Below are 24,814 nucleotides of genomic sequence, written 5' to 3' on the forward strand. Positions count from 1 at the left end.
TTTCTAATATTTTCTAACCAAGTCTTTTTAGATCTACCTCTACCTTTCTTAACATAAGTCAAATATAATACCTTTACTTTCCAAGCCAGGTCATCGGAAGGCCGCTATGTTATGTGACCAAGCCATCTAAGGCGGCTCTTTCTAATATTATCTTCCACTAGAGCTACTCCAACCTTTTCATGTGTATGCTCATTTCACATCCTATCTCTAAGGGTAAAGCCACTCATCCACTTGAGCATCATCATCTTTGCAACACTTAACTTAGAATTTATGCTTCTATTTTAATGGCTAACATTCGACACCATAAAGCATTGCAGTCCCTCCATCTAAGGCGACTCTCTGTAATCCATATTAGTTGTTCCAACTTCGTCGCTCCTCGACGACAATCCCTCCAGCCACTGTTGCCCACCGACTATAATACCTCCAACCTCCGTCGCCCGTCCACTACGGTCCCTCCGACCCATTGTCGCTCACCAACTATAGTCGCTTCGACCACCGTCGCCAACTAATTATTTCCCCTATGAGCTCTGTTGCCCACCGACTACGGTCTCTTTGATCACCGTCGCCTGTCAATTAGTATCCCTCCAACTTCTATTGCTCGCCGACTATAGTACCTTCACTATCGATTGAAGTTGATTACTTAATTTTCTTTGGCTTGAAGTGAGGTAATGACGTGGGTGATAGCCGACAACAGTTGATGGTGACAACGACGATGACTATGACGATATGTGAGTTGTGGCCAATGCTAGGTGGCAGTGGTGACACCTATGGAGGGTAATGATGATGACAGTTGCAATGATAAATAATTTACGGTGTATTTGATAATCAGTCAAATCTAAAAATTTCCCATTGAACTGGATGATAAATTTAAGAAATTTCAAAAATTCATTATTCATTTTTCTACTTAAATCAACTTAATCAAATACTAATATTTTTAAAACCCATACATTAAAAATATTTTACACCTTTTTAATGTTCATACCAAATAGCCCCTTACAAAATCAATCTTCTCAAATGTTATGTTAAGAATTATTATTATAACAATATAACTATTCACATTTGATTTAACAAATCACACAATAATCCATACATATTTTATTGTGTACAACTGTCGCATGCGAGCTATCCTCAAGTTCAATTACTCCTGTACCCCTGCCCGTAGCTGCCCGAATTACCCGTGTCCTCTCTCTTACCGCGATACTTCCCTTTGGTCTTTTCGCACTCGAAAAGGAGCCGTCTGCCACTTCCCTCCTCTGGCCATCTTCAATGCTCTATCCTCCTTAAGCTCCGAACTCACGCTCTCCACCAGCTTCCGCTGGTCACCCTCCTCTAGGGTTACGGCGAACCTCGCCGGGAATTTCCTCACCCTCGGCTTCGAGTTTCGCAGGCCTCATTTTGTAAACGCAGACGCAACTGTTCACAGTGCTTACATTTGTGGAGGGAATCGTTGGATCTTGGTGCACGATGAAGGCTCTTGACTCGTATAGGTTCTGAAGTGATGGGATTGGGATCAGCCACTGTGCAGGGGGATGCTTCAGTGAGTTCTGTGAAGTCGAAGGGGAGAAGAAAGAAGTGGTGGAAGGATGGGGAGCAGAAGGAAGGCTGGAAGTGCCGGTGGTGGAGTAGGTTTTGTTTGGTTGGGAACTGTGTCTTCAGGTCGAAATTGGATGGCTCAGTTAGCAGCTTACGCATGAAAAATGGTAATTTTGGGGGAACCCAAATGGGCCTTTATGCCTTTATATCATTCATTTTAGAATGTCATGCCATCTTTCTCTTGTTAGTGTGGTTTAAAATTCTCAATTATTATGAATTCACATGCATTTATTTAGTTTCTAACCCAGCGATTTCATTGTGTATTGCTGGATTAACTAATCAAAGTTCGCTGATACGCCTTACTCAAAATTCTGGATTCCCTTGGATCAGGATCTAAGATTAACTTTCTGATAGAGGTCTGCAATTTATGGCATCGTTCATTCTACATGTTAGGAAAAACCTACTTTCTTATACAAAAGTCTACTAGGAGCCAATATGATGAACCACAAAGACATGGCAAAGAGGTGAAGCACCAACAAATATAGTGGCAGAGTCAACATTATTTTGTTAGGGGCACAAATTCGCTATTTTAAAAATATCATCAATATTTTTCAGATGTCTAAAACACTAATCAAATTTTTTTTTTGATAAAATTTGTATTAGCGCTAGTAACAATATATAGAGGACCATTTATTCAAGCTCAAATGGGTCTCTATGCTATTCATTTAAGAATGCCATGCCATCTTTTTGTTGTAGCATCATGATAAAGATCAAGAACAATGTCACAAACCAAGACACTATATCAACATTTGTACTATTAATCATGCAAAACTCTCTATGAAAACTTATGAATGACCTATAATATCTTTAAATCACCGAAAAATAATTAAGAAGTTTAATTTAAAGTCTTTTGATGAGTAGGTGGGCCATACCGGTCAAGAAAATAAAAAAATTTATAACCTGCTTAATTTTAGGACCATTGTACTTGACTTATTTGGCTAATTTTAATTTTTATGTTTTTGGAAGCTTTAAAATTATTTTATTTATCTTATTTTCTTTCCATTTTGTATTAGGATAACTTCTCAATCAATGTAATCTTATTTTATTGATTCATTAGTTTTTTCAAATTTATCTAAGCTTAGAAAGGACCTATAAATAGGACTTTACTTTTTAATTTTGAATTCATTGAATAAAAATTATTTTTTGCTTATATTAATTTTATATAAATGGTTTGGTAGTTGCTCTACTATCTGGTGAAGTTTGGTGCTTAATCTCCTTGGGTTTTGGTGAGCTCAAAGTTATATTTTCTCACCTTTATTTCTCATCTTTCCGAATACAATTTTTATATTATCTACATAACATCAAGCTTAGCTTCTCTCAATCTCAAAACATGTTTGAGCTCTTCCAAAGTCTTCTAAATATTCTCATGTATCCCTCATAATCTCCCCATGCCTGAATTTCTCACTAAATTTAAGATACCCTAGTCAAAAGCTCAATATAGTGAGATAATTTAATGTCGTGAGCAACAACAGCAACAACAACAACATCAAGCTTTTATCCCACATTCCTGCTACATGGGGTCGGTTACGTGAATCATTTTTCTCAATCATGTCATGTTAAGGGTCAAAATCTCATTTAAATTTAATAAAAAAAGTCATTTCTAATATTTTCTAGCCAAGTCCTTTTAGGTCTATCTCAAATTTTCTTAACATATGCCAAATCCAATATTCACTCTCTTGACACAGTCATCGGAAGGACGATGTTTTGTGTCCAAACCATCTATGGTGACTATCTCTAATATAATCTGCCATTGGAGCTACTCCAACCTTCTCACATACTCGTTTAGTATTCTATCTCTAGGAGTGAAGCAACTCATCCACCTGAGCATCTTCATCTCTGCAACACTTAACTTTATACTTCTCTTTTAATGGCCAACATTCTGGCCAACACACCGCCATTGCCACCAAGCCTTGGATGAAAAAGGTTGAGGGTTTCGTTACGTAGTTGACAATCATCATAAAATTTGTCGAATAATCATGAAATGAATTTCCTGTTGTGAGCAATCAGATTAAAAATAGCACAACTTCTTAGCAATTATTCCAAAATTCATTACGTACCACCATTAGTTCTCTAACATCTTAAACCTTTGATCTAGAGTTCCTCCAATTTTTTCCTTAAAAACTCGCCTTTTCATAGTGAAGAAATTTTATCACTAAATTTATTTACACTCTAAATAACGTGTTCACCGATACCCAAATAACTATTCTACCACCACCCTAAAGAGACACAATCAAGTTGTTGCCTTCATTAGCCTGCATCACTTTCTCTTGTTAGTGTGGTTAAAAATATCAATTTTTATGAATTCATATGCATTGATTTAGCTAACAGGTTTGATATTTTCCTTGTGGATTGGTGGATTAACTAATCCAAGTTTGATAATGCACCTAACTCAAAATTCAAGATTCCCTTGGACTAGGATCTAATATTAACTATGTGATAGAGGTATGAGGTTTATGTCATCGCTCATTCTATATGTTAGGAAAAGCCTACTTTTAGTATAAAAGTGATTACTAGGAGCCAACATTTTTTTTTTATTTTTTAATTACTAGGAGCCAACATGATGAATCACAAAGAAATAGAAAAGTGGCGAAGCACCAATAGATGCAGTGGCGGAGCTAGTAATTTTCTTAGTGGACGCATAAATTGGCTATTTTAAAAATATCATTAATAATTTTAAATATATATCCAAAACTCTAAAATTTAAGATGGCTTTTCTAATTAATTTATATTTACACAAGCAAAGATATAGATTCCTCTTAAATCTGCCCTTAAATGAATGACATCAAAGTTTACATGATTTGGCCAAACCCTAGACTACATCCACAAAAGACGAGAGATGATATGATAAAATATCTAGAATCCACACATGTTTACAAGTAAAAGATGCATGCTAAAATGCTCTTTTACAAATTCAACTACACCAATTTTATCATTAAGAGAAGTCTCAATCTCTCCAAGTTAAATGAGTAGAAAATTATCCTAATATCATGTAGAAATTACAAGAACCTAACAACTGAGTTAATCTATATAAGGATCTAAATCATATAAAAAGAATCTCCATCTGGATCCCCACAGGGAAGCCTCTTATGTCTCATGCTTGCTCCCAGTTTAAGTTTCTAAGCAACAACTAGCTATATAGTCCTAAGGCACATTGATACTCCACAGTTTACATGCCTCTCTTCAATCTTCCATTTATATAAGATAAAGGAGATGAAAATTTAAAACAAATATAATTCAAATAACAGATTTTTCCAATAAACTTTAGACACAAGTGTTATCCTCCAATTTTTAATTTTGTGCTTATCTTAGCAAAATTATTGACCAAACCATAACACCACAGAGGAAAAGGCATTATGCTTTATGTTGGCAAATTCTGAGCTCCATTAATTCTCACCTTTGCTAGGTGATCAATACTCAATATCAAGCCATACAGTTTTGAAATGGTCCTCTTTCTTCTAATTAGAGATTGGATTTGATTTGTATAAGCATGGAGATATTGACATTTTTTATTCTTACCTGTTTGATGAATATCTGATGTTGCTGCCATCCCTCATGGCTTTAAGGAATGGAACAATATCATACACTAATCGACCTTACTGGAAATTTATCCAGAATTCATGTTATTCTGAGTGATGTAGGATAGTCAGATTCAAGTTAGTAGTCTTTGAGCTGATCCCAAATAGTTGGTAATGATGTTGCTGATGATGGCGATGATTATGGCATTCAAGATGATAAGATAAGTACTAGATTAAAGATGGTTGAATTGTTTGAAACTTTTTTTGTCCTTTACTGCTACCTCCAACATAGCTGTACAGTTTCTTACATTCACATGTGTCAAGGCAAGACGTCAAATGTTAGAGCCATCAGCGTCTACTGTACACGTGGACCTATCCGTTACTCTTCTTGATGTATTTTAATCTATTTATAGCCTCTGTACTAACTAGTCTTTCATAATACAATTCAGTTCTTCTCTCTCTCTCTCTCTCTCTCTCTCTCTCTCTCTATCTCTCTCTCTCTCTCTCTCTCCCCCGGCTGGGTCTTTCATGATATCAGAGAGCAGCCATGGTGGATCAAGAATCGACATCTGCATTTTTAGCAAAAGAAGAAGCATAGCGGTCGTTATCAGGATCGGATTCAACTTTCTGAAGTAATAAGGGGATCAAGCATCGAAGTGGAGGGGATGAAACTGGCCATTTCAGCTAATGGGGAGCTTGTTTCTTCTCGACATATTTGAGATAGAAAAAGCAAGGAATGAAAGTTTCTTTTGCTGGCAAACAAATATGTTCTGTGAGGCAGCTACAATCAAGTAGACAGACTAATAGTTTTGCCAGAAAGAAATAGTTAGCAATCTCTTACTCTTTTTTTCAAAGAAGGAGAGTGAACTTTCATCCTCAATTGTTGATTTGAGCCATCAGTTATTCATGACCCTTCAAATTTGCTGTTCCTTATACATGGCAAAAGGCCTCTTTAACTTTCTTTTTTTCTGTTACTTGCTCAGCCGAAAGCAAATCCATACGAAATGGTAGTGGTGATCAACCAACAACCATTGCAGCCTCCACTTCTACAACCTACTGTACTACAGAAAGCTGCATATCGACTCCTGGTGTTTGTCAAGAGCTAAGAGTTGCATCTCAGCTGCGCAGATTCACTTTTAATGAGCTCAGATGTGCTACAAGAAACTTCAGACCCGAGAGTCTTCTTGGTGAGGGAGGCTTTGGTTGTGTCTTCAAGGGATGGGTCGAGGAGAATGGTACCGCTCCGATGAAACCTGGTTTAGGGCTTACTGTTGCTGTGAAGACCCTTAATCATGATGGACTTCAAGGGCATAAAGAGTGGCTGGTAGGTAGAAGTCTTCTTTAATTAATTCTTAGAACTTTTTATTATTATTCAAGTAACATAGGTAACTTGCAAATAATTCTACTTCATGGTTGATTTTTTATCTCCCTTTTCTTGCAGGCAGAGGTTAATTTTCTTGGTGACCTGATTCATCCCAATCTAGTGAAGCTGATTGGATATTGCATTGAAGATGATCAAAGGCTGCTAGTTTATGAATTTATGCCTCGAGGAAGTTTGGAGAACCATCTTTTTAGAAGTAAACTCATCATACACTTCTTTTGTTATATTTTTATGTTTCATTGAACTCCTGTCATCGTTTTTTAGTTCAAAATAATAGCTGCACTTTATGGAGTACATTTAAGGAAGCAACTTGTTAGTCGATACTTGTTCTAACTTCTACCAGCAGAAACTTAAACACAATAAATGGAACACATGGTTTTGAAATAAATGCTATCAAAGCCTTGTGATTATGCGCATGTATAATAGAGATCTTCTCGTCCTTTTTTAAATACATCCATGCCATTTTGCCAGTAATAGTACACAAGTGTCTCAATATATTTACTATTTGTTTCACAGTTGATATATATGGCTATCAGCCTACTTGGCTCTACGATTCTTATGATACAGCCGTTGCTTGTTCATTTGGATAATTTAAGTGTTGATGGATTCAAATAGTACATAGTTCTTAACTTTTTGATTTTAAACTATTCTTGTTTAAATTTTCCAAAGGTTTAAGCTGCTTTGATGCACTCAGTGTTAGGTTTCTTAATGCTAGTATTGTGTTGTGTCGTGTCCTCTCATACAAGAAAAAAGTAAAGATTCATAGTTCATAAGTTACCAATCAATCAATCAACTCTTACTCTTCATATTGAAAAAAATGCTCGAGTTTACGCCTAATTGGTTAAGAAATGGTTGTAAATATTCATGAATTTCAGCAAGCAAATAAAATAAGCGGGCAAATGAATTAAATTTTATAAAATTATATTGCCTACAAATAACTTTTTTGACTAAAATCAAGAGCATTAAAATGACCAATAGAAAAATTATGTACATAAAATAGACAAGGATTTATTTATTTTTAAAAGTAAAAAAAAAAAAGGCCTTACTTCTGTTATAACCCAACCTGATAAGATCTACAAAAGGAATTGATCCTATCGTATTGGCTTGCAGCAAGCAACAAGATCAAAGTTTTGGGAAACTTTTTAGATTTTCTTCTTCCTTCAATTAAACTTAAATAAACAATAGATTAGATAACTGCTAATAACTTTCAGTATACAAAAAATAACTTATCCACAAAAAATTATTTTCATTTGTTCTCAAAATGTATATACAATATTTACACTACAATATATGACTACAGATTGAAATACCAAACATAGTAAACCATGATTGTACAAAATCAGTAAGGAAATTACCTATTTAGATTCATACAGATCAGATCCTGACTCAGCTACTTGATGGGCTCTTTTCTTTCCCAGACCCTGAAACAGAATGTAGATAAACTATGAGTCAACAGAGCTCAGCAAGTCACACTTACCGATATAAGTTTTCGAATAAATAATTTATTATGCATTTAACTAAAATTAAAAGTAGTTCATAGGAAATGTAATAGATTGTGCATGATATTACTTGCATATATTTGAATTAAAGTAGACTGTGCACTGAAAATAAAGAAAAACGTACATCATACATCAGAATGAAAAATAATAGATTTCTCTCAGACCCTTATACCTCATATCAGAAACAGACCCCTTTGACTCTCATACTGGCATATTAGAAAACAAGCACTTATAATTTTCAATGCACAACACGAGAATAGAATGTGCATATAGCACTAGAACAGAATTTCTCTCACATACACCAAATTTCCCCATAATCACATATTTCAAAAAGATAAACATAAAATTCATTGCATTGCGGTAAAAGAAAAATATAAATAAACTCATTTTAGAAGTTAACAAAATATTTTAACATTAGGCAGCAGAATAAACTACTGAGCAGAAATTCACTGTTTCAGAATGTAACCAAATTATCAGAGATTATCTAGAGCATAATTTTGAAGCTTTTAGTGTACTACATTATTATTTTTGGGAACCAAAATAATTTTTTAATTTGTCAAATCATATTTTTTAATTTATCTGGTAAATTTTTTTTAGAAAAATATCTAAATATTCAAAACTGTCGTATCTATAACATACATAAAGCTCGTGATGAAAGTTTTGCAGATATCAAGTTATCCTAGTTTTTCACCAACAAAATTATAAATTAAATTAAAAAATTATTGAAATTCTCACATTTTTAAAAACTGAGATAGACAAAATGCAATCTATCTCGAGCCGGACAACTTTCAGAATTTCAGCTGAAAATGGATTGAAGTCTCCCAAAATTGGTTTTCTCTCTCTAGGAATCCTCTCTCTCTAGTTGATTTCCTTGAGGGAAGTGGAATGAATTGAATATTGAACAATGATGTTTTTATTATAAAAATTTGGCCGAGCGCCGTGGCGCCCAATCACACGCTGCAACACTCCCTCTGGGAGCTCATAGCGCTTCAACATGAATTTATTTGACCAAAAAATAGAGAGCTCAAAGCCGTGGTGCCACCAGACCTAACGCCACGACAGCCCAAGAAACATTTTTCAGATTTTCAAATCATGCACATAGACCATCGAGACCCATTTCAAAAAAGATGCATACTTCACATGCTTATGAAATATTCATAGACACATGTAGAAGTATTCAAATGCATAATTTAGTGGATTACCTTGAATTGTATTAGGTCATAATAGTTGGAACGATGCACTGATCTGTAGGTGTTACAACATCAATGCAAAGAGATGACTTCCCTCAGAATTAGATTGTCACATTTATATAATGCTTGAAGGACCCATGTATCCAATATGCACTCATAATATTGAAATTGAAAAGGGAAATTATATTAAAGCTAAAAGTTGTGAATTTCATGTTTCAAAACACTATTGTGCAATGCATTGGAATTAATATCTAAAAATTAGAAATTTCAAAAAATTTGATATAAATCCATTTTTCAATATATTTGATTTGACCCAATTCATTGGATTCTACTCTTTTCCCACATCATGCTTGTGACCTCACATCCATTTTTTTTCCAAATACTTCTATGCATCTTATTCTTGAAGCTATTCTAGATGATGAGATTTGTTTGCTATTGATGATGAATTTTAAAGATGCTTCATTCATCGATGGGATAGACTTGATTGTGATGATTTATGTATTACGGTACAAAATTATGTCTAAAAGTATTTGATGAATATCAACTGTTAAATTCATTGGAGCCAATTTTTTTTTCAAGACACCCAAATTTAAGAAAATTTTCGCATTTATTCTCATCATAAGCACACAACAAGTATTAATTTCTATGCATTTTATTATTATTATTTTTTATCAGTTGGTTTATTTTGTTATTTATGTATGTAACAGCATGCTTATGATGATGCTTGAGAAAGGTTGAATTGGTCAAGAAAAAATATATATCCTAGCTTTAGGTTAGTTTATTGGTTGTGTTAAATGATTGAGTTTAGATTAATTTCCATTATGAGTTTCTAGTAGGAGGCATAACATGTTAATGGTTTTTGGGGTCATCAAAGAAATAAGGTGTTAGGGTTCATGGTGTGCAGTGAGTCTTGGAGTTATTTTGGAACTTGAGTTTTGAATTTCTATGAGGATTTGCTCGGGTAGTGGGATCTTATCTAGATTCATATGACTTATTGATACTATGTAATTTTAATTAAAATTGGGGATTAGAATTGTCTTCTGGCGAAAAACATGCAACTATTATTCTGGGAAATGGGTGTAAACTTCATATGTAGTTCTTATGTATCTACATGAGCAGGTGAAAGTAGTTTCATTTTTGAGCATATTTGAATTCTGCCTCCCACATGATGTGATGTGCTTTGCCCTTGGCATTTGTTTCTTATGTACCTTTTTTGAGTACGAGATTGATATGATTATGTATCTTTGGAAGTTTAAATTTTTTTGTTGCTTGGCATAATTGGAGATTTCAAATTATAATCTGGATTATTTTATCTAGTTGAATTAATTGAAATTTAAATTGGGATTGATTATGCATCAACCTTATATACTAATATAGGCTATGAGGAGTCTATATAATCTTTGGTTAAGAAAATTTGAATCATTATTTGAGTCCTGATAAATTCCATTGGAATCCTTACATATAACATACTCTATATTCACATAATTAAACCTAATAACCTTTGCCTACTTTGTATGTAGAAGGATAGAAACTCCTCTCAAAGCATCCACAAATTTATTATTAGATTCTACACAATGTTTATGGAAAAAATTATTTTTATAAAAACTCGACCTGCTTAAAATGTGTATCCCAACTTTTTTGAGAATTCAAAAATTTCAAATCTTGATGATGAAAGCTTGACATAAAATCCTTAGGCAACATATAACGTCTTCAATTTCAAAGAGCTTTTACTACAACATGGAATTTCCTATCTAGTTTGAATATATTTGTTTAGCCTCATTCAATTTCAAAAAATGCAATAAGATCTCCAATACCTACTCTAGACACATCAATGGAAGTTCAAATATCTTATTATAATGAGACAACTAAAGTACAAGTGCATTGACAAGTCTCTCTTTGATTTTTGTAAAAATATTGTTAGTATATTTAGTACATTTGAAGTTTTCTTTTTCTATACTATTTGTAATTGGAACTATAACATTCATGAACACTTTAATGAATCTTTTACAAAAGATAGTCAAATCATAGACTCTGAATATCATGTATATCAGTAAGTTTTGACCAATCATTAATTTTATTAGAATCAATAGATAATTCGTTCTTAGACACAACAAAATCTTGGTAGATCATAAGATTGAGTCACAAACTTCACTGTAAGTTCAAATATATATTTTTTTCTTGTAAAGCCTCAAATCCTATTCTAAGATGCAACAAATGATCATACAATGTTTTACTATAGTTTAGGATATCATCAAAACAAACAGCAAGAAAAATTTCAATATGATTTGTTATCTGCTTGAAAGTACAAGGAACATTGGTTATTTCAAAAGGCATCACCAACCATTTGTAATCCATTTTTATCTCAAAAACAAATTTTCACTTATCACCTTCTATCATTTTAATTGGATGGCATCCAATCCTTCAACTAATTTTAAAAAAATATCACAACAACATTCACCCTATCCAACATGTCATCCCCATGATATTTCAAGAATTATCCACTAAAGCACCCTTAAAATCATTAATTTTTTCATCAAATTCGTGAATATCATCTAAGTCATTAATTTCATTATCTTCCTCCCCATTTATACACAAATTCCTATTAGGCCACTTATTAGCATAATGACTAATTTAATGACACTTAAAGAATGCATTTTAGAAATTTTAGATTTAGATGTAGATTTAGTTGATTTTCTTTTATTATCCTTATTTACTATAATGTTGCCACTTTTAGTCGTAGTTGATAGTAATAGACCGAACTTGATTACTTTGATGAAATGATGCACTTTGTAAATAACTAGTAACCCTTTTAGACACAATAAATTTTACATTTATTTAAAGTCTAATGCAATTGGAAAAGCATGCTCAAGTGATAGAATTTGGTGAGGCTTTGAGTGCGATACAAGTTTCCAAGATCTTGATTTTGGAGGAAGTCATATCCTTTATCAATATGAAGTCTGTTTTTTCTTTATTTTGATAATTTCAGTCATTGTCTGCTTTTCTATATAATTTGTTATTTTTTGTTTAGTGTTCTTGATTTTGGTCATAAATGATATATTAGAAATATGATTTTATGAAAATTAACTTGCTGATTTTGTGAATATTTGGTATAATCATTTCTTTCAATTAAATTTAATGATTATTATTGCTTGTTCTCCTTAATGAAAGGGAATTGATGAATTTTTTATCATATGAATCCTCTATTTTTCTTGCATTAGAAAATCTCAACTCTTAGTCATCATGCACCATACCTCATCATCATTTCTCATACATCTTTTGCAGGGTAATTTATATGTTTGCGAGATTTCAACTCTCAGATTGTATTGTGATTTAGCTGATTAACGCAAGCTTCTCTTAGCAAATTCTCACCGAACTAAAAAATGGATTAAATTGTATGCCGTCACAAGCCGGTTGCTCTGGAGGTTTCTACCTGGTTATTTTAGATCGCCGCTTTATTTGATTATAAGTTGTTGAGTGTTTTTTTTTATTGGAGACTAATCAGTAAAGTTGATTAGTTTGCAAATGCACCGTTCTGAATCTAGGTTGAGCTAGATAGCATATGAAAGGATGAAATCAATCCAATAAAATGACTAGCATTCAGAGGTTTGGACAGTTTTCAATTTGAAGTACCGTGACCACTTCTTGCTCAGTCTTAAAAGTAGAAAACAAGGGATAACTATTTAGTAATGAAGGTTTTATCAAGAAATATGCTCATAAATGAAACAATTAAGTGTTGTCCCCTTTCTCTTCAATCTTAAGAGTCAAATACAGTGATAACTTAACTAGTAATTGATAAGAATTGAAGAAAATTGATTGAATATTTCATTCCAATATTTGTGCATTATTTATAGGAGAGTTTCTAATAGAAAACATATAAAATCAGAGAATAATTATTATGAAATAAATATAATACTCCATTGATTAATAAGTTGTTACAATAATATTTGTAGAATAATTATATTAGTGATGGGGACATCAGATCGTGGAAGGTCTGTCAGAGACGAGGCCATCGATTTACAGTCATGATTGAGTCATTGTATTTCTGAGTTGTTTTATGTATTTTCTTATTTATGATGTCATATTGTATTTGCTTTATTAGTTTCCCATTGTACCCTTTTATTAAGGGAGGTCGTATGTAAGCCCTAGGGGCATTGTCATCCTTTTTTTTGTGAGTCTTTGTACGAGGCTATTTATAGCCACATTGTTCTTCTTTTCAAGTTAATGAATGAATAATTGATTAAAATAATTCTTCTCTTTGCTTGAGTTCTTGTGAGAGCTTGAGAGATCAGAGTGAGATCCCTAGGAGAGGGAGAATTGCGCATCACCCACCAACCTAGACGAGTCGGGTTCGTGGTTCTATCTTCTACCTTCTCCCTTCCTCCTCCCCCCACAACTGCCGGCCTTACTTCCCATTTCCCCTCCCACGGTCAAGCTCCATCTGCACCGAGACCCTATTCTCTCCACCCAACCGATTTCACCTCACCATTACCAAACCCGACGCCCACTCCCACCCTAGGCCCCCCCCACCCCCCCCCACTGGGAAGGAATTTTGAATTCAAATCCAAGTGACTTGAAATTCAAAATCTTTCATAAAATGCAAAATCTATTTTAAGAAAGTCTTAATCCTCATCATTCCTATCCCCTATTACTTGATTTATTTTCAAAGGAGAAGCTCTCCTTTTGGAAATACATTAAAGCCTCCCCCATCTCCTCATACCGCTGACCCCCTCTCTCCTATCCGCCCCCTCTTTCTCTCTCTCTCTCTCTCCAATCCCCTCTCTCTACATTAGCACCTCTTTCCCCTCTAGGAATTAAATTCAAACTTAATTCATAAATCCCTCCCAATTAGAAATCTGGAATTTATTTTAGATTTTTTATTTGTTCTTTCCCTCTTAACCTACTTCTCCTCTCCCAAACCCTCCTCCCTTGGCCGGCCATACTTCATTATCTCCACTTCAAGTTTAAGAGAAACTTCTTTCTCTCTAACGGAGTTCCAAGGTTGCTTGAGATCTTCGGAGACAACCGTCATCTAACATTCATGAATGGCCGATCCAGATATTGATTACGGCCTCTCTTACGACGAGCACAAATTTGTTTGCATCTTGCTCTCGACCTTCTTTGAAGTCAATCCGCGCATCGATCACACCGTAGAAGAGTACGTAGAACGCATCTTGGACACCTTGGTCGATGCTATTGAAGAGCAACTTGGTACCGTACAGTGGAGGATTGCAACTGATCCTTGACGAAGGTCTTCTAATCTTCATCTTCTTGTATTTCTTAAGGCATAACCCTCTTCCTTGTGATTTGATTTTAGTCATGAAGATCGTGTTCGCCAAAGTCTGCCGAGCTTAGTAAATGTAGGGATTGAGTGCACTTCATTTGTTTCTAATCTTATTGTTAGATTAGAGATTTTCATTAAATCTATTATATTTGCATGTTGTTGATTTCCTATGTTATTTTAATGATTCAAAGCTCTTATTGTGCCACTTAGTCTAAACGGAAGTGATCGCTCTTACGTTTTATTTTGTCATTTAATTTGCTAATAGTTCTAATCTTTATTATTCTAATTAGTCTATAGTTCTTTTCAAGTTATTGCATGCTTTGATGTCCTACATCAATTAGTCTATAGATAGATTGATTAGTTGGTAGGAGGGATCTGTTAGGCCGATTCTCCCTGAACCAAGGACCGGTTCTTTATTGCAGGAGACAGACAAACCACCCCCTTGGGAGCACCTCCCAAACCTAGTGGGCCCACTAGGCAGGCCAATTAGGGAAGAAGAGGGGGGGTGGCTAGGAGTGGGAGGGAAAAGTTTGAATCCGAAGTTTGAAATTAGGGAAGTAGAGATTAAATAGCAAGAGTTGTTTAGGGTTAGGGTTATGCATATTTTGGTGGCTGGTTTGAGAAGTTCTTGTCTTGGAGTATTGAGCCCTAGATTTCTTCTAGGGATTGGGAGAGAAGATCCTCCTCTCGAATTGAGGATCAATTGTATCTCATTTGTTTCTTCGTTTATTTGATTTCTGCCAATTAAAAGGGTGCTGTTTTTGCTAAATTTTCCCATCCGAATCGTGTTTGTTTGCTGTTTTCTTTTCTCTTATAAGGGATTACTTGGATTTCTCAAGTATTTCCTAACAAATTGGTTGAAGATTTCAAGTAAATTCTATCTAAAGAGTAAAAACAGTGAGAAATCTCCACAATTCCAATGGAAAACTAGTGAAAAATAGTAATTTTATATTTTTATTGCAAGAAAACAAAAATACGGAAGAAAATACAATGATACAATTAATCCTCTATTCGAGAGGAGGGTCAATCTCTCCAAAATCTCTAGACATCGCTAGAGCCCGAAGAAAACCTATGAAATTTCAAATTTTAGCCAAATTTAAGATGCCCTAACCCTAGGGAAATAAACTATTTAATGCATACAAATCAAAAGGAAATCTCTAAATAGCTCCTACATTCAAATTTCCCTCCTAACTCCCTAAAAAATCCTTCCTAAACAGCTCACGTACATTCGGGCGTGCATTCGACGCATACAAGAGGCGGAAGTGTCTGCTTCTGCTCACGTAAGCTAGTCCCGTCGGATCGACTGGACTGGTCCAATGGACCGGTCTAACACAAACCTGACCTTTTTGTTTTTAGGAAATTCCTCCCATTCAAAAAATTGATTCATTTTTTCAATCCACTCAATAAATTGTTCGGGTTTCAGTTTTCCTTCAAATTCATTTACTTCAATTTTTATCCCATGAATTATTTCAATTTTGGACTTGTGGTGCTTTTTCTTCAATTTCGTAATTTTGAGGATTAGCATTGTTTAAGTTTAGTGCATTTAAAGTATTAGCCATTGTCTCCATTTGTTGTTGTAGATTAGCCATTTATTGTATAATCATTCTTTGCCATTTAGCTTGCTGGTTATTCATATTTTTTATAAAGAATAAAGGAAGACTAGAATGACAACCTGTCTCTGATACCAAATTGGTGCAACCTCTAAATATTTTATGGAGAACACTAAGGAAAGAAATTAGGAAATTATTCCTTTCAATAAAACATAAACATCCATATTTTAAAAACTTAAAAGTACTTAAAAGTAGAAACAAGTTTTTAGAAAATTACTTACAAAATCCATAGGGAAAAACACATATGAAAATGTAAATAAGGCTACTATTAGAACAACCAACAAGTGGTCACCTCACATGCAAAGCTCGAAAAATTAGGATAGGTGCTCAAAGAAAACATCTAACCCGAATCCACCACTGAAATGATCCGGTACATGTCCACCCTCCAACAAATACTAACCAAAATGTGGCAACAAACACCACTAAGCTCACTAGAGAAGAAGGATACATATGGGGCAGGAACTGTGGAGAGAGAAGAAGAGGAAGATCATCGAGACGAAGTAGTAGAGGGGAAGGGAAAGGAGGCTACCTCGCAAGCTAGAAAAAACCCACAGGTTTGCATGCAAACACTTCACCAAAAACTCCCTAAACCGGTGGGAACCAGCCCCTATTTATTGGGAAGAAAAAGGGAAAAGAGCAATTAAGGTAGGTAGTTAAAGCACCACACAACCACTAGGAGCACCTCAAAGTTGCAACAAAATAGAGACCAAATGGATAGCTGCCAAGGGGAAAATTGAAGCATCAACATAGCATTTAATGAGTAGGGAAACCCATGCGACAACTCAAATACACAGAATCCAACGCAGATTTTTCAAGAGACTTAGGAAATAGGATATAGGAGTGATGTAGACAAAGTGGGGGGGGGTCAACCCATGTCCAAAATAATATGAATTTTGGCTTCCCTTGAGTCTATATGCTAAATCAAAATTGAGCTGAAATTTTAGCTCATTTATGAGCTGGTCTTTAGTTCACTTATTGAACTAAGGGTTAGCTCATTATTAGCTATGATTTTAGCTCATAGTTATCTTTTTATTAAATGTATTTTTAATATTTTAAGTTTTAATTTCTTAAAGTTGTCTCTTGGGTTTCCAAAAAGGGCTTTTGGAATCCCAAGCTATTTGTTTAGTCTTCCCATTGTGGCTCCTTGAATTCCACCATGGCTTTATGTGCTTTTGCCCCCTTGGATTCCGGCCGGCTGCTGGTTTCCCGTGCCTGTGCTCCCTCCCGTGACCGTGCCCTCTTCGGTTTCTTGGCTTGGGATTTATTTTTAGGTGTTTTAATGTTGTGATGTTTAGGTTCTTGTTAAAATTAATGTAACGTGTCTCTTTGTATTCCCTTTCATACCTATATATATGGGAGATTGTTTATATTTGAAAGAAAGTAATGAAAATGTGATTTTTGGAAAAGTTATAACCTGCGTGTTTGCTTTGGAAATCCTACGGGCTCTTTCCACCCTTCTTTCTCATCCCCTCCGAAAATCCTGCGGGCTCTTTCCACCCTTTCTTCTCGGGCTTCTAACCTCTTTCGTCTCTCCGCAAGTGCCACTCCACCTGTATCCTTCTTCAAACAGTGAAGCAACTTTAGGGTGTCTTTGAGATCGAGTCGAGTTTGTGTTTTTAATTTCTTTTTATTTCTTAATTTGAAATGTAAGAGTTTGTTCGTCCCTCTTCCTCATCTTTAGTCATTTTCGTCGGTAGAAGTCCGTATCTCTTTTGTGATCGAAGAATATAGGGTCCCCTATATTTTTTGGTCGCATCAAGGAGGGGAACGACTAGCACAGGGATCCAGAAAAACAGATTTTCCAAGCAGAGTAAAAATAAAAAATTGTATGGAAAATAACAAGAATTCCAACCAGCCAAGAGGGGAGCAAGCCACGTACAACCCAACCTGAGGGAAAATAGAGGAAAGTAGCCCACATGGAATCAACCCAGTAGCCAACCATGGGAAAACCCAAAGAAACAAAGTGAAGGATAGGGAGAGACACTCCTAAGAGCACCAACCTAGCATGTTCCTCGGTTGCCTTCCATCATAGGGTAACCAAAATAAAAATTACAATACATAATAAACCAAAATACATAAACTAAAAGAATACATACTTATTTGACTACATCAAATATCTTTAGGATTTTAAAGGCATGAGAAGAGGAGGTAACACTTGAGAATGCTAAATTACAAGTACTTGTTGTAGATGGTTTTTCGTGTACTTCTAGTAAGCCTTTTTGTCTTTTTCTGCATTGTAGAAGGCCCCGTTTTCTCCTTCCCTTTAAGAACTTGCGTACTAATCAACATCACTTTAGATAGTCCTTTTCTATTAAGAGGTATTGAACATATATTTTTAAACTCTCACGTTGGATCTAGATTTCATCCCTTAATTCCAAGAGAAGCCGAGACCAAGGTTAAGTAGAAATTGTTGTTGTTGTCCATGCAGAGAGAAATGTAGCTCTTTTCATGGGAAGAAAAAGGAGATAAATGAGGTAATGCAGTGGAGATAAATACGGTAATTGAGTGATGAATGTTATAATAATATGATCAATTTGTAGCTATGCAACTATGAAGGCTGCAACAATGAGAATTTTTTGTAGCAATGCAAAGCTGAATGCTGTAGTTATGGAAAAATAAGAGTAGAAGAAGAAAAATAGCTGCATCAATGATGACTCGCAAGTTCTAGGTAATGAAGGTTGAAGCTTATATGCAAGGATTGAACAATTGGATTGTTATATATGTGACTGATGGAATGATTTAATGAGAGTATATAACAATCCAACCGTATGATTGGATTGCTTATGTATAGAATATAATAAAATAAAAAACTTGATTGATGGAATGATTAATTGTTGTATACATGATTGATGGAATGTTGCAATTATAAAAGAATAAGAGAAAAAGAAAGAAAGAAAGAGAATTGCATCAATGATGACTTACAAGTTCTAGGCAATCCATTGATGAAAGCTGAAGCTTATGTGCATGACTAAATGATTGGATTATTGTATACATGATTGAAGGAATGATTTGAAGAAAGAGAAATGATATTTTTTCTTTACATAAGCAAATCCAATCTTCTTATGGAAGTGATCGATGAAATCTTGTATGACAAGATCATTTTAGGCATACGGGTTTTTTTAAAAAGTTTCTCCTTTCCAGGCTCTATTCTCTACTCTACTTTTAGTCGACTATCTTACTTCTTTCTACATATCATTTCCTTTAGTAAAGATACTTTTTCTTCACCACGTCGGGGATATAGGAGTTGAATCCAATTCAAAATTCTTCAGTGAACCTTCCAATGTGGTTAGTAGAAGGCTGCATTCTGATAGAATAATGAAGATGGGACCACCCGCTCGGGCTCCAACCTCAGTTTGGGCTAGATTCGAGCTATGCGCCCATAGGCCAAAATGTTAAAAAAAATTTTAAGGCTTGATATCATGATAATATTTAGAGAGAATTGGTTTAGTTATTTATTCCAACATTAGTGTAGTATTTATGCAATTGTAGGAGAGCTTCTAATATAAAATTTATAAAATTAGAGAATAATGATTGGAGAATAATTATAATAGTTAATGGATTTATGATTTGGTTGAATATAGAATAATTACATTATTCTATGAATTGATGAGATGATAATAGGGATCCCACGGATTAATGAGGCTGCAACAGAAAATGAAGGAAAGATGTCTAAATTCTTGATGAGTGTAATCTAAATTGGCGGAAATTATGCGGGCTTTCATAGTAATGAATGTTTTAGAGAAGAAACATTCTCTTCTATGGAGCACACACTAGTGCTGATTGGGACAATTAAGCAATCTTTTTGCATGTCCTGTCTTCATTGTTTTCGTTAGAACTGTTAAAGAGTACTTCTACACAAGTAATAACAAACAACCATGCCTGCCCTAGGGTATCTTCAACCTCCCTGATTTACTATCAGACTATCCTGTAAAGGCCATGGATTGAGTCTTAAATTCTTTGCTTATTTGTTAATTTGTTTATTACATCCCAAAATACAAAACAACTAGCCTATAAATAGGCCTCATGAAAACAAAAGAAATAAAAGACTAAAGTGCCCTTCGTGCTACAATACTACATGACCACCCGCAAGGGTATAAAGGAAAAAACAATAATATGAAATAAACTAGTACATATAAATAAATAACTCAAGATCGTAGCCGTTGATCTTCGATGTCCTCATCATTGCTACTTATTTTAAATGAGAATGGTGGAATATATTTTAACTTTGATATGCATATTATGTTTTGGTTACTAAATACACTTTAATTTGTTCTGTCTTTGTAAATTTATTTTCTTGTCCATTCATTCTTGTTCTACATGAGGATGGCAGATGTTGGGGGTACTTGATATTTGGTTAGTAGCCAATTTTATAACCTATGATAAAATCATTGAACTATTTTATCATGAATCTTTTTTGTAATACTGTTCAACTCTTCTCTAGAATTAATTTGTGCTTTGTTGCTAATATAGATTCTAGGAAATTTTAACACTTGTATTATTTCCTATTTTATAAATTATGAGCTAGTTATTACATGTAAATTGCTAGCTAGTCATGAGTTTTTGATGGCAATTCATGAATTGTTGCTAGTTAGTCATTGGTTAATGCTAGCTAGTTTTGAGTTGTTGCTAGTTAGTGATGGGTTGTATATCTCATCTCAACCAAAATAATATAACATATTCTCATTTCTATGTCTTCGACAGTTGCAATACCATACATTTGTCTTCACATCTTGATTTAATAACTTACCGTTTAATTTGTCCTGAATTATTTTTTTCTGCTTTGATTTGTGCTCCTGTTGACAATTCTAGATCTTTAAAGCTGAAAGTATATTTTTCCCGAGCTTCTTAGAGTTAAACAGTTATTATGCTACACTACTCTGTGTTCAAAATTAATAAAATATATTGAAATATCTAAAACATCCTTAATAAAACAACTAACAACGTTAGATACATTTTGGTTGATCTACGACTGAATCTGCATAATATTTTTCTTCATAGTTCATTAATTAAGGTTTCACCACTTAACAACTTGGATAACAAATTTCACATCTTCCCTGTTACTGACTACTTCATACATGGCAGGGTCTCTTCCTCTCCCTTGGTCCACCAGAATGAAGATAGCTCTTGATGCTGCAAAAGGCCTTGCTTTTCTTCACGAGGAAGCAGAAAGGCCAGTAATATACCGTGATTTTAAGACATCAAATATCCTATTAGATGTGGTATGCAACTTTACTTTCGATTAAAGTATTGCATTATTCATTATGCCTGCATGTTTCTTTCTAATTCATTTATTCTGGCAGGATTATAATGCCAAACTTTCTGATTTTGGGCTTGCCAAAGATGGTCCTGAGGGAGATAAGACTCATGTGTCGACACGGGTAATGGGAACGTATGGATACGCCGCACCCGAGTATGTTATGACAGGTTTGTTAAGTTCACTGTTTCACTATTTTAAATAGTAACGGTGTCTGGTTATCAAGCCAGTATTTGTATGATTGCCTCAGATGGATTCACCTTTCTACATTTAGATTCATTGTGAAGTTTATGAAATCAGGTTGTTAGCAGTTTTCATTTTTTTTATGGAATAGGACATTGGCTTCTAAAATGATACATCTTATTTAGACCAACTAAAAAGAATAATTTTAGCTGTAAATACTTCGTTTTCATAGAAGAAAAAATATTACATTTCAGTCCTCCGTGCTCATTGTTTTTATGCTTTTTATTTTTCATTTAGTACTAGTCGTTTTCAAGAATTTGCAATCTCCATTTTTTTTTTACTCCATTCTTTGAAGCAAAGGATGATACTATACAATGCATACTAGGCATTCCTTAATATGCAGGGGCGGATCCCCCATCCCCCTTTAGCTCAGGGGAGCAATTGCCCCCCTCCCCCCCCCCCCGTCCCCCCCCAAAAAAAAAATTCTTTAGCATATGATTCTTTAGGTAATTTACCTCGCTCAATCTATTTTTTACTTTTTTGTACAAGGGTTTTTAGGTAATTGCCTCCCCTAAAAGTTTTAAAATGCTATCATCTTTAGGCAATTGTCCCTAGCATAATTAAACACATTGTATAGAGGTGTTATTGTTAGGGAAACGATGAACAAAAAATAAAGAGAAATAGTTAAGAGAATGTATCATTTTATTTACTAATTTGAATTCCAAAAGTATCCTTACAACCAAAATTTGTAAGGACCCCATAGCAGGTCTAACCCTGTCAGGGGGCGCTGCCCCCAATAGTTACTTATAAGTTTGCCCCCTCCTGAAAATTAAGGCTGGTTCCACCCCTGTAAACATGTGAAGTTGATAAGAGTCACCACCTTCTTTGAAGAAAGCTAGCTTTAATAAGCATTACTAAACAAAGCTGTTTGATAAGGGTGTGCATTTTTAATAAAATTTTATTCATCATTGTTACTAAGTTTACTTTATTATGAATAAAAGTAGAACTCTAGCTCATTCTCCTTTAAAAAAAGTCACCGAAATACACCGTTTCATTATTATTTTATGCAAAAAGTGAAGTGAAAGTAACTTTTAATTCTTCATTGGTGAAACTCACTTCTCTGTTCTATGAATGCTTACATCAGAATAAACCAGCCCTCTAAAGTGTTACTTCTTTAGAGATCTCATTAGCAATACTGTACCAACAATCTGCATTTTTCATTTGACAGGGCATTTGACATCTAAGAGTGATGTCTACAGCTTTGGAGTTGTCTTCCTTGAAATTCTGACCGGCCGTCGATCCATGGACAAGAAGCGACCGCACGGCGAGCACAATTTGGTTGAATGGGCTCGACCCTATCTGAGGGGAAGACGGCGCTTCTACCAGCTCATAGACCCTCGTCTGGAGGGCCATTTCTCCATCAAAGCCTCCCATAAGGCCATCCAACTTGCCAATCAGTGTCTCAGCCGGGATCCCAAAACAAGGCCTCTCATGAGCGAGGTGGTTGAAGTTCTGAAACCTCTGATAAACCTCAAAGACATGGCTGTATCTTCCTCCTTATTCCAGACCATTTCAGCAGCCAAAACCAGTAACCTGAATACCAGGAATGGTTCTTTCAAGATGCAGGGCTCCTTCAGAGCTCAAGGTTCTTTATCAAGAAATGGACAGAAGCCAGAGAGCAACTTCTCAAATGGCGCTCAAGCCACGCCGCCTAACCAGACACCATTGAACCAGACGCCGAAGACTAATATCAGTGAGAAAGAGCAATGAATCTTCTTCTTCAACTGAGTCTGAACTGAAATGGAAGATCAGTCGAGGTGACGGCGATTCAATTGAAGATCTCATGAGATTATGTTTGCGAGTCAACTTTCTGTTTAACAAAGTTTTCCCTTTAGATTGTTTTTCCCAAATTTTGCGGAAAAAGCTCATCTTTGAAAGTTAGATTGTGGGATGGAGCTTTAAGAAGAAGATGGATCTGAGCGTTTTGGTTCTGTGCTGTCATTTGTAGTATATATTTGCTGTAATAAATGGTAACTCCATCCACAGTGTTCAAGATTGATTAAGATAAGGTGTGATGAAGCATCTTATTTGTTCTCTAAAATTGAAGGGAGTTAATATTGCCAAAATGCTACAGAAACCAAATGAACTCAAGGTAATTAGATAATTGTATATAACATATTATTTCATATATTTTAAAAATAAGAATTAAATAAGCTCAAATAAAATTTTAAAGTTTTGAGCAGTGATTTGTGCTTGTTTATTTGTTAATACATAAATTATAAAAATTGATAAAGTATTTATTTAATGACGATTTTTTTTTTTTGTGATTTATTTTATGTTATTGTACTAACACTTATAATAAAAATATTAAATGTATATTGAAAGATGCATAAAAAATCTAATTTATTTTTTATGTAACATCAGCTGAATAAAAATATTGAACAAATAATTAGATTAAAAGGTTAATTTGGTCATAAAATACTACAAATAGCATTAAGCGAATTACTGAAAATTTTGATTGCGGCTTAGACTCCATTTATTGCTACTAATAGTCTGTTTGTTACATCATTAGCATATATTAATAATTAATTAGGCTTTTTGTTTAAACTTATTATGATGAATACGTTTATTATTAATAAAAGTCTTATTTTTAAAATCATCATCTTCCTATCAATAATTAACTAAGATTGGGGTGGTCAGTCTAGCTCTGAATTTAGGTGCCTATTATTTATAACAATTATAATCGTAAATATTCAAAAAATAAACTAATCCTATCTTTAAATAGTTAGAATTAACAATAAAATTTCTTAAACACTTAAAAATTATAATTAATATTAGCTTATTTAAAAAATATTATTTAGACAATACAATATCCTATAAACATATATATTCAAATCAGTATATTAAATATATAAATAATAAATTTGTATGATATTTATAATGACATCCCCTATATTTATAAAGACTATCATAAATTGCAATCTTAATTATGTAAAATAAAATTAGCTAATAAATTCAATGAATTAATAACATAATCTAACTTCCTACCCCGCTATCCCCTATCAAATCCTCTAATCTCTCTCCGCCACAAACCCATAGAATATAAAGGCTACAAAGAAGAAGAAACTGAACGAAAAGAGAGAGAAACCTTCCCGAGCCATCAATGGCGGTCCTCCTTCTCGCCTCTAACCTCTTGTGTTTCTACCTGTCGTATTTTTTCCTTAGCCACATAAAATAACCTAAAGCCTCCTCGCCCTCATCGCCAAGACCAACAGAAAAAAGACCGAGATTTGGGCAAAATGTATAAA

The 24,814-nt window shown here is 34.3% G+C and overlaps 1 protein-coding gene across 1 annotated transcript; it reads left to right on the forward strand.

Annotated features, from left to right (window-relative positions):
- The first annotated feature begins 1,207 nt into the window (after positions 1 to 1,207).
- On the forward strand, positions 1,208 to 23,632 carry LOC110114816 (probable serine/threonine-protein kinase PIX7). The gene is made up of 6 exons (XM_020847828.2): positions 1,208 to 1,700; positions 6,092 to 6,432; positions 6,550 to 6,685; positions 21,152 to 21,288; positions 21,370 to 21,493; positions 22,735 to 23,632. The coding sequence occupies exons 1-6, from the start codon at positions 1,499 to 1,501 to the stop codon at positions 23,274 to 23,276; spliced, it is 1,482 nt and encodes a 493-aa protein (XP_020703487.1). The 5' UTR covers positions 1,208 to 1,498; the 3' UTR covers positions 23,277 to 23,632.
- Positions 23,633 to 24,814: the final 1,182 nt, after the last annotated feature.

This window comes from Dendrobium catenatum, unplaced genomic scaffold, assembly GCF_001605985.2.
Source record: "Dendrobium catenatum unplaced genomic scaffold, ASM160598v2 fragScaff_scaffold_716, whole genome shotgun sequence".
NCBI classification, from domain to species: Eukaryota; Viridiplantae; Streptophyta; class Magnoliopsida; order Asparagales; family Orchidaceae; genus Dendrobium; species Dendrobium catenatum.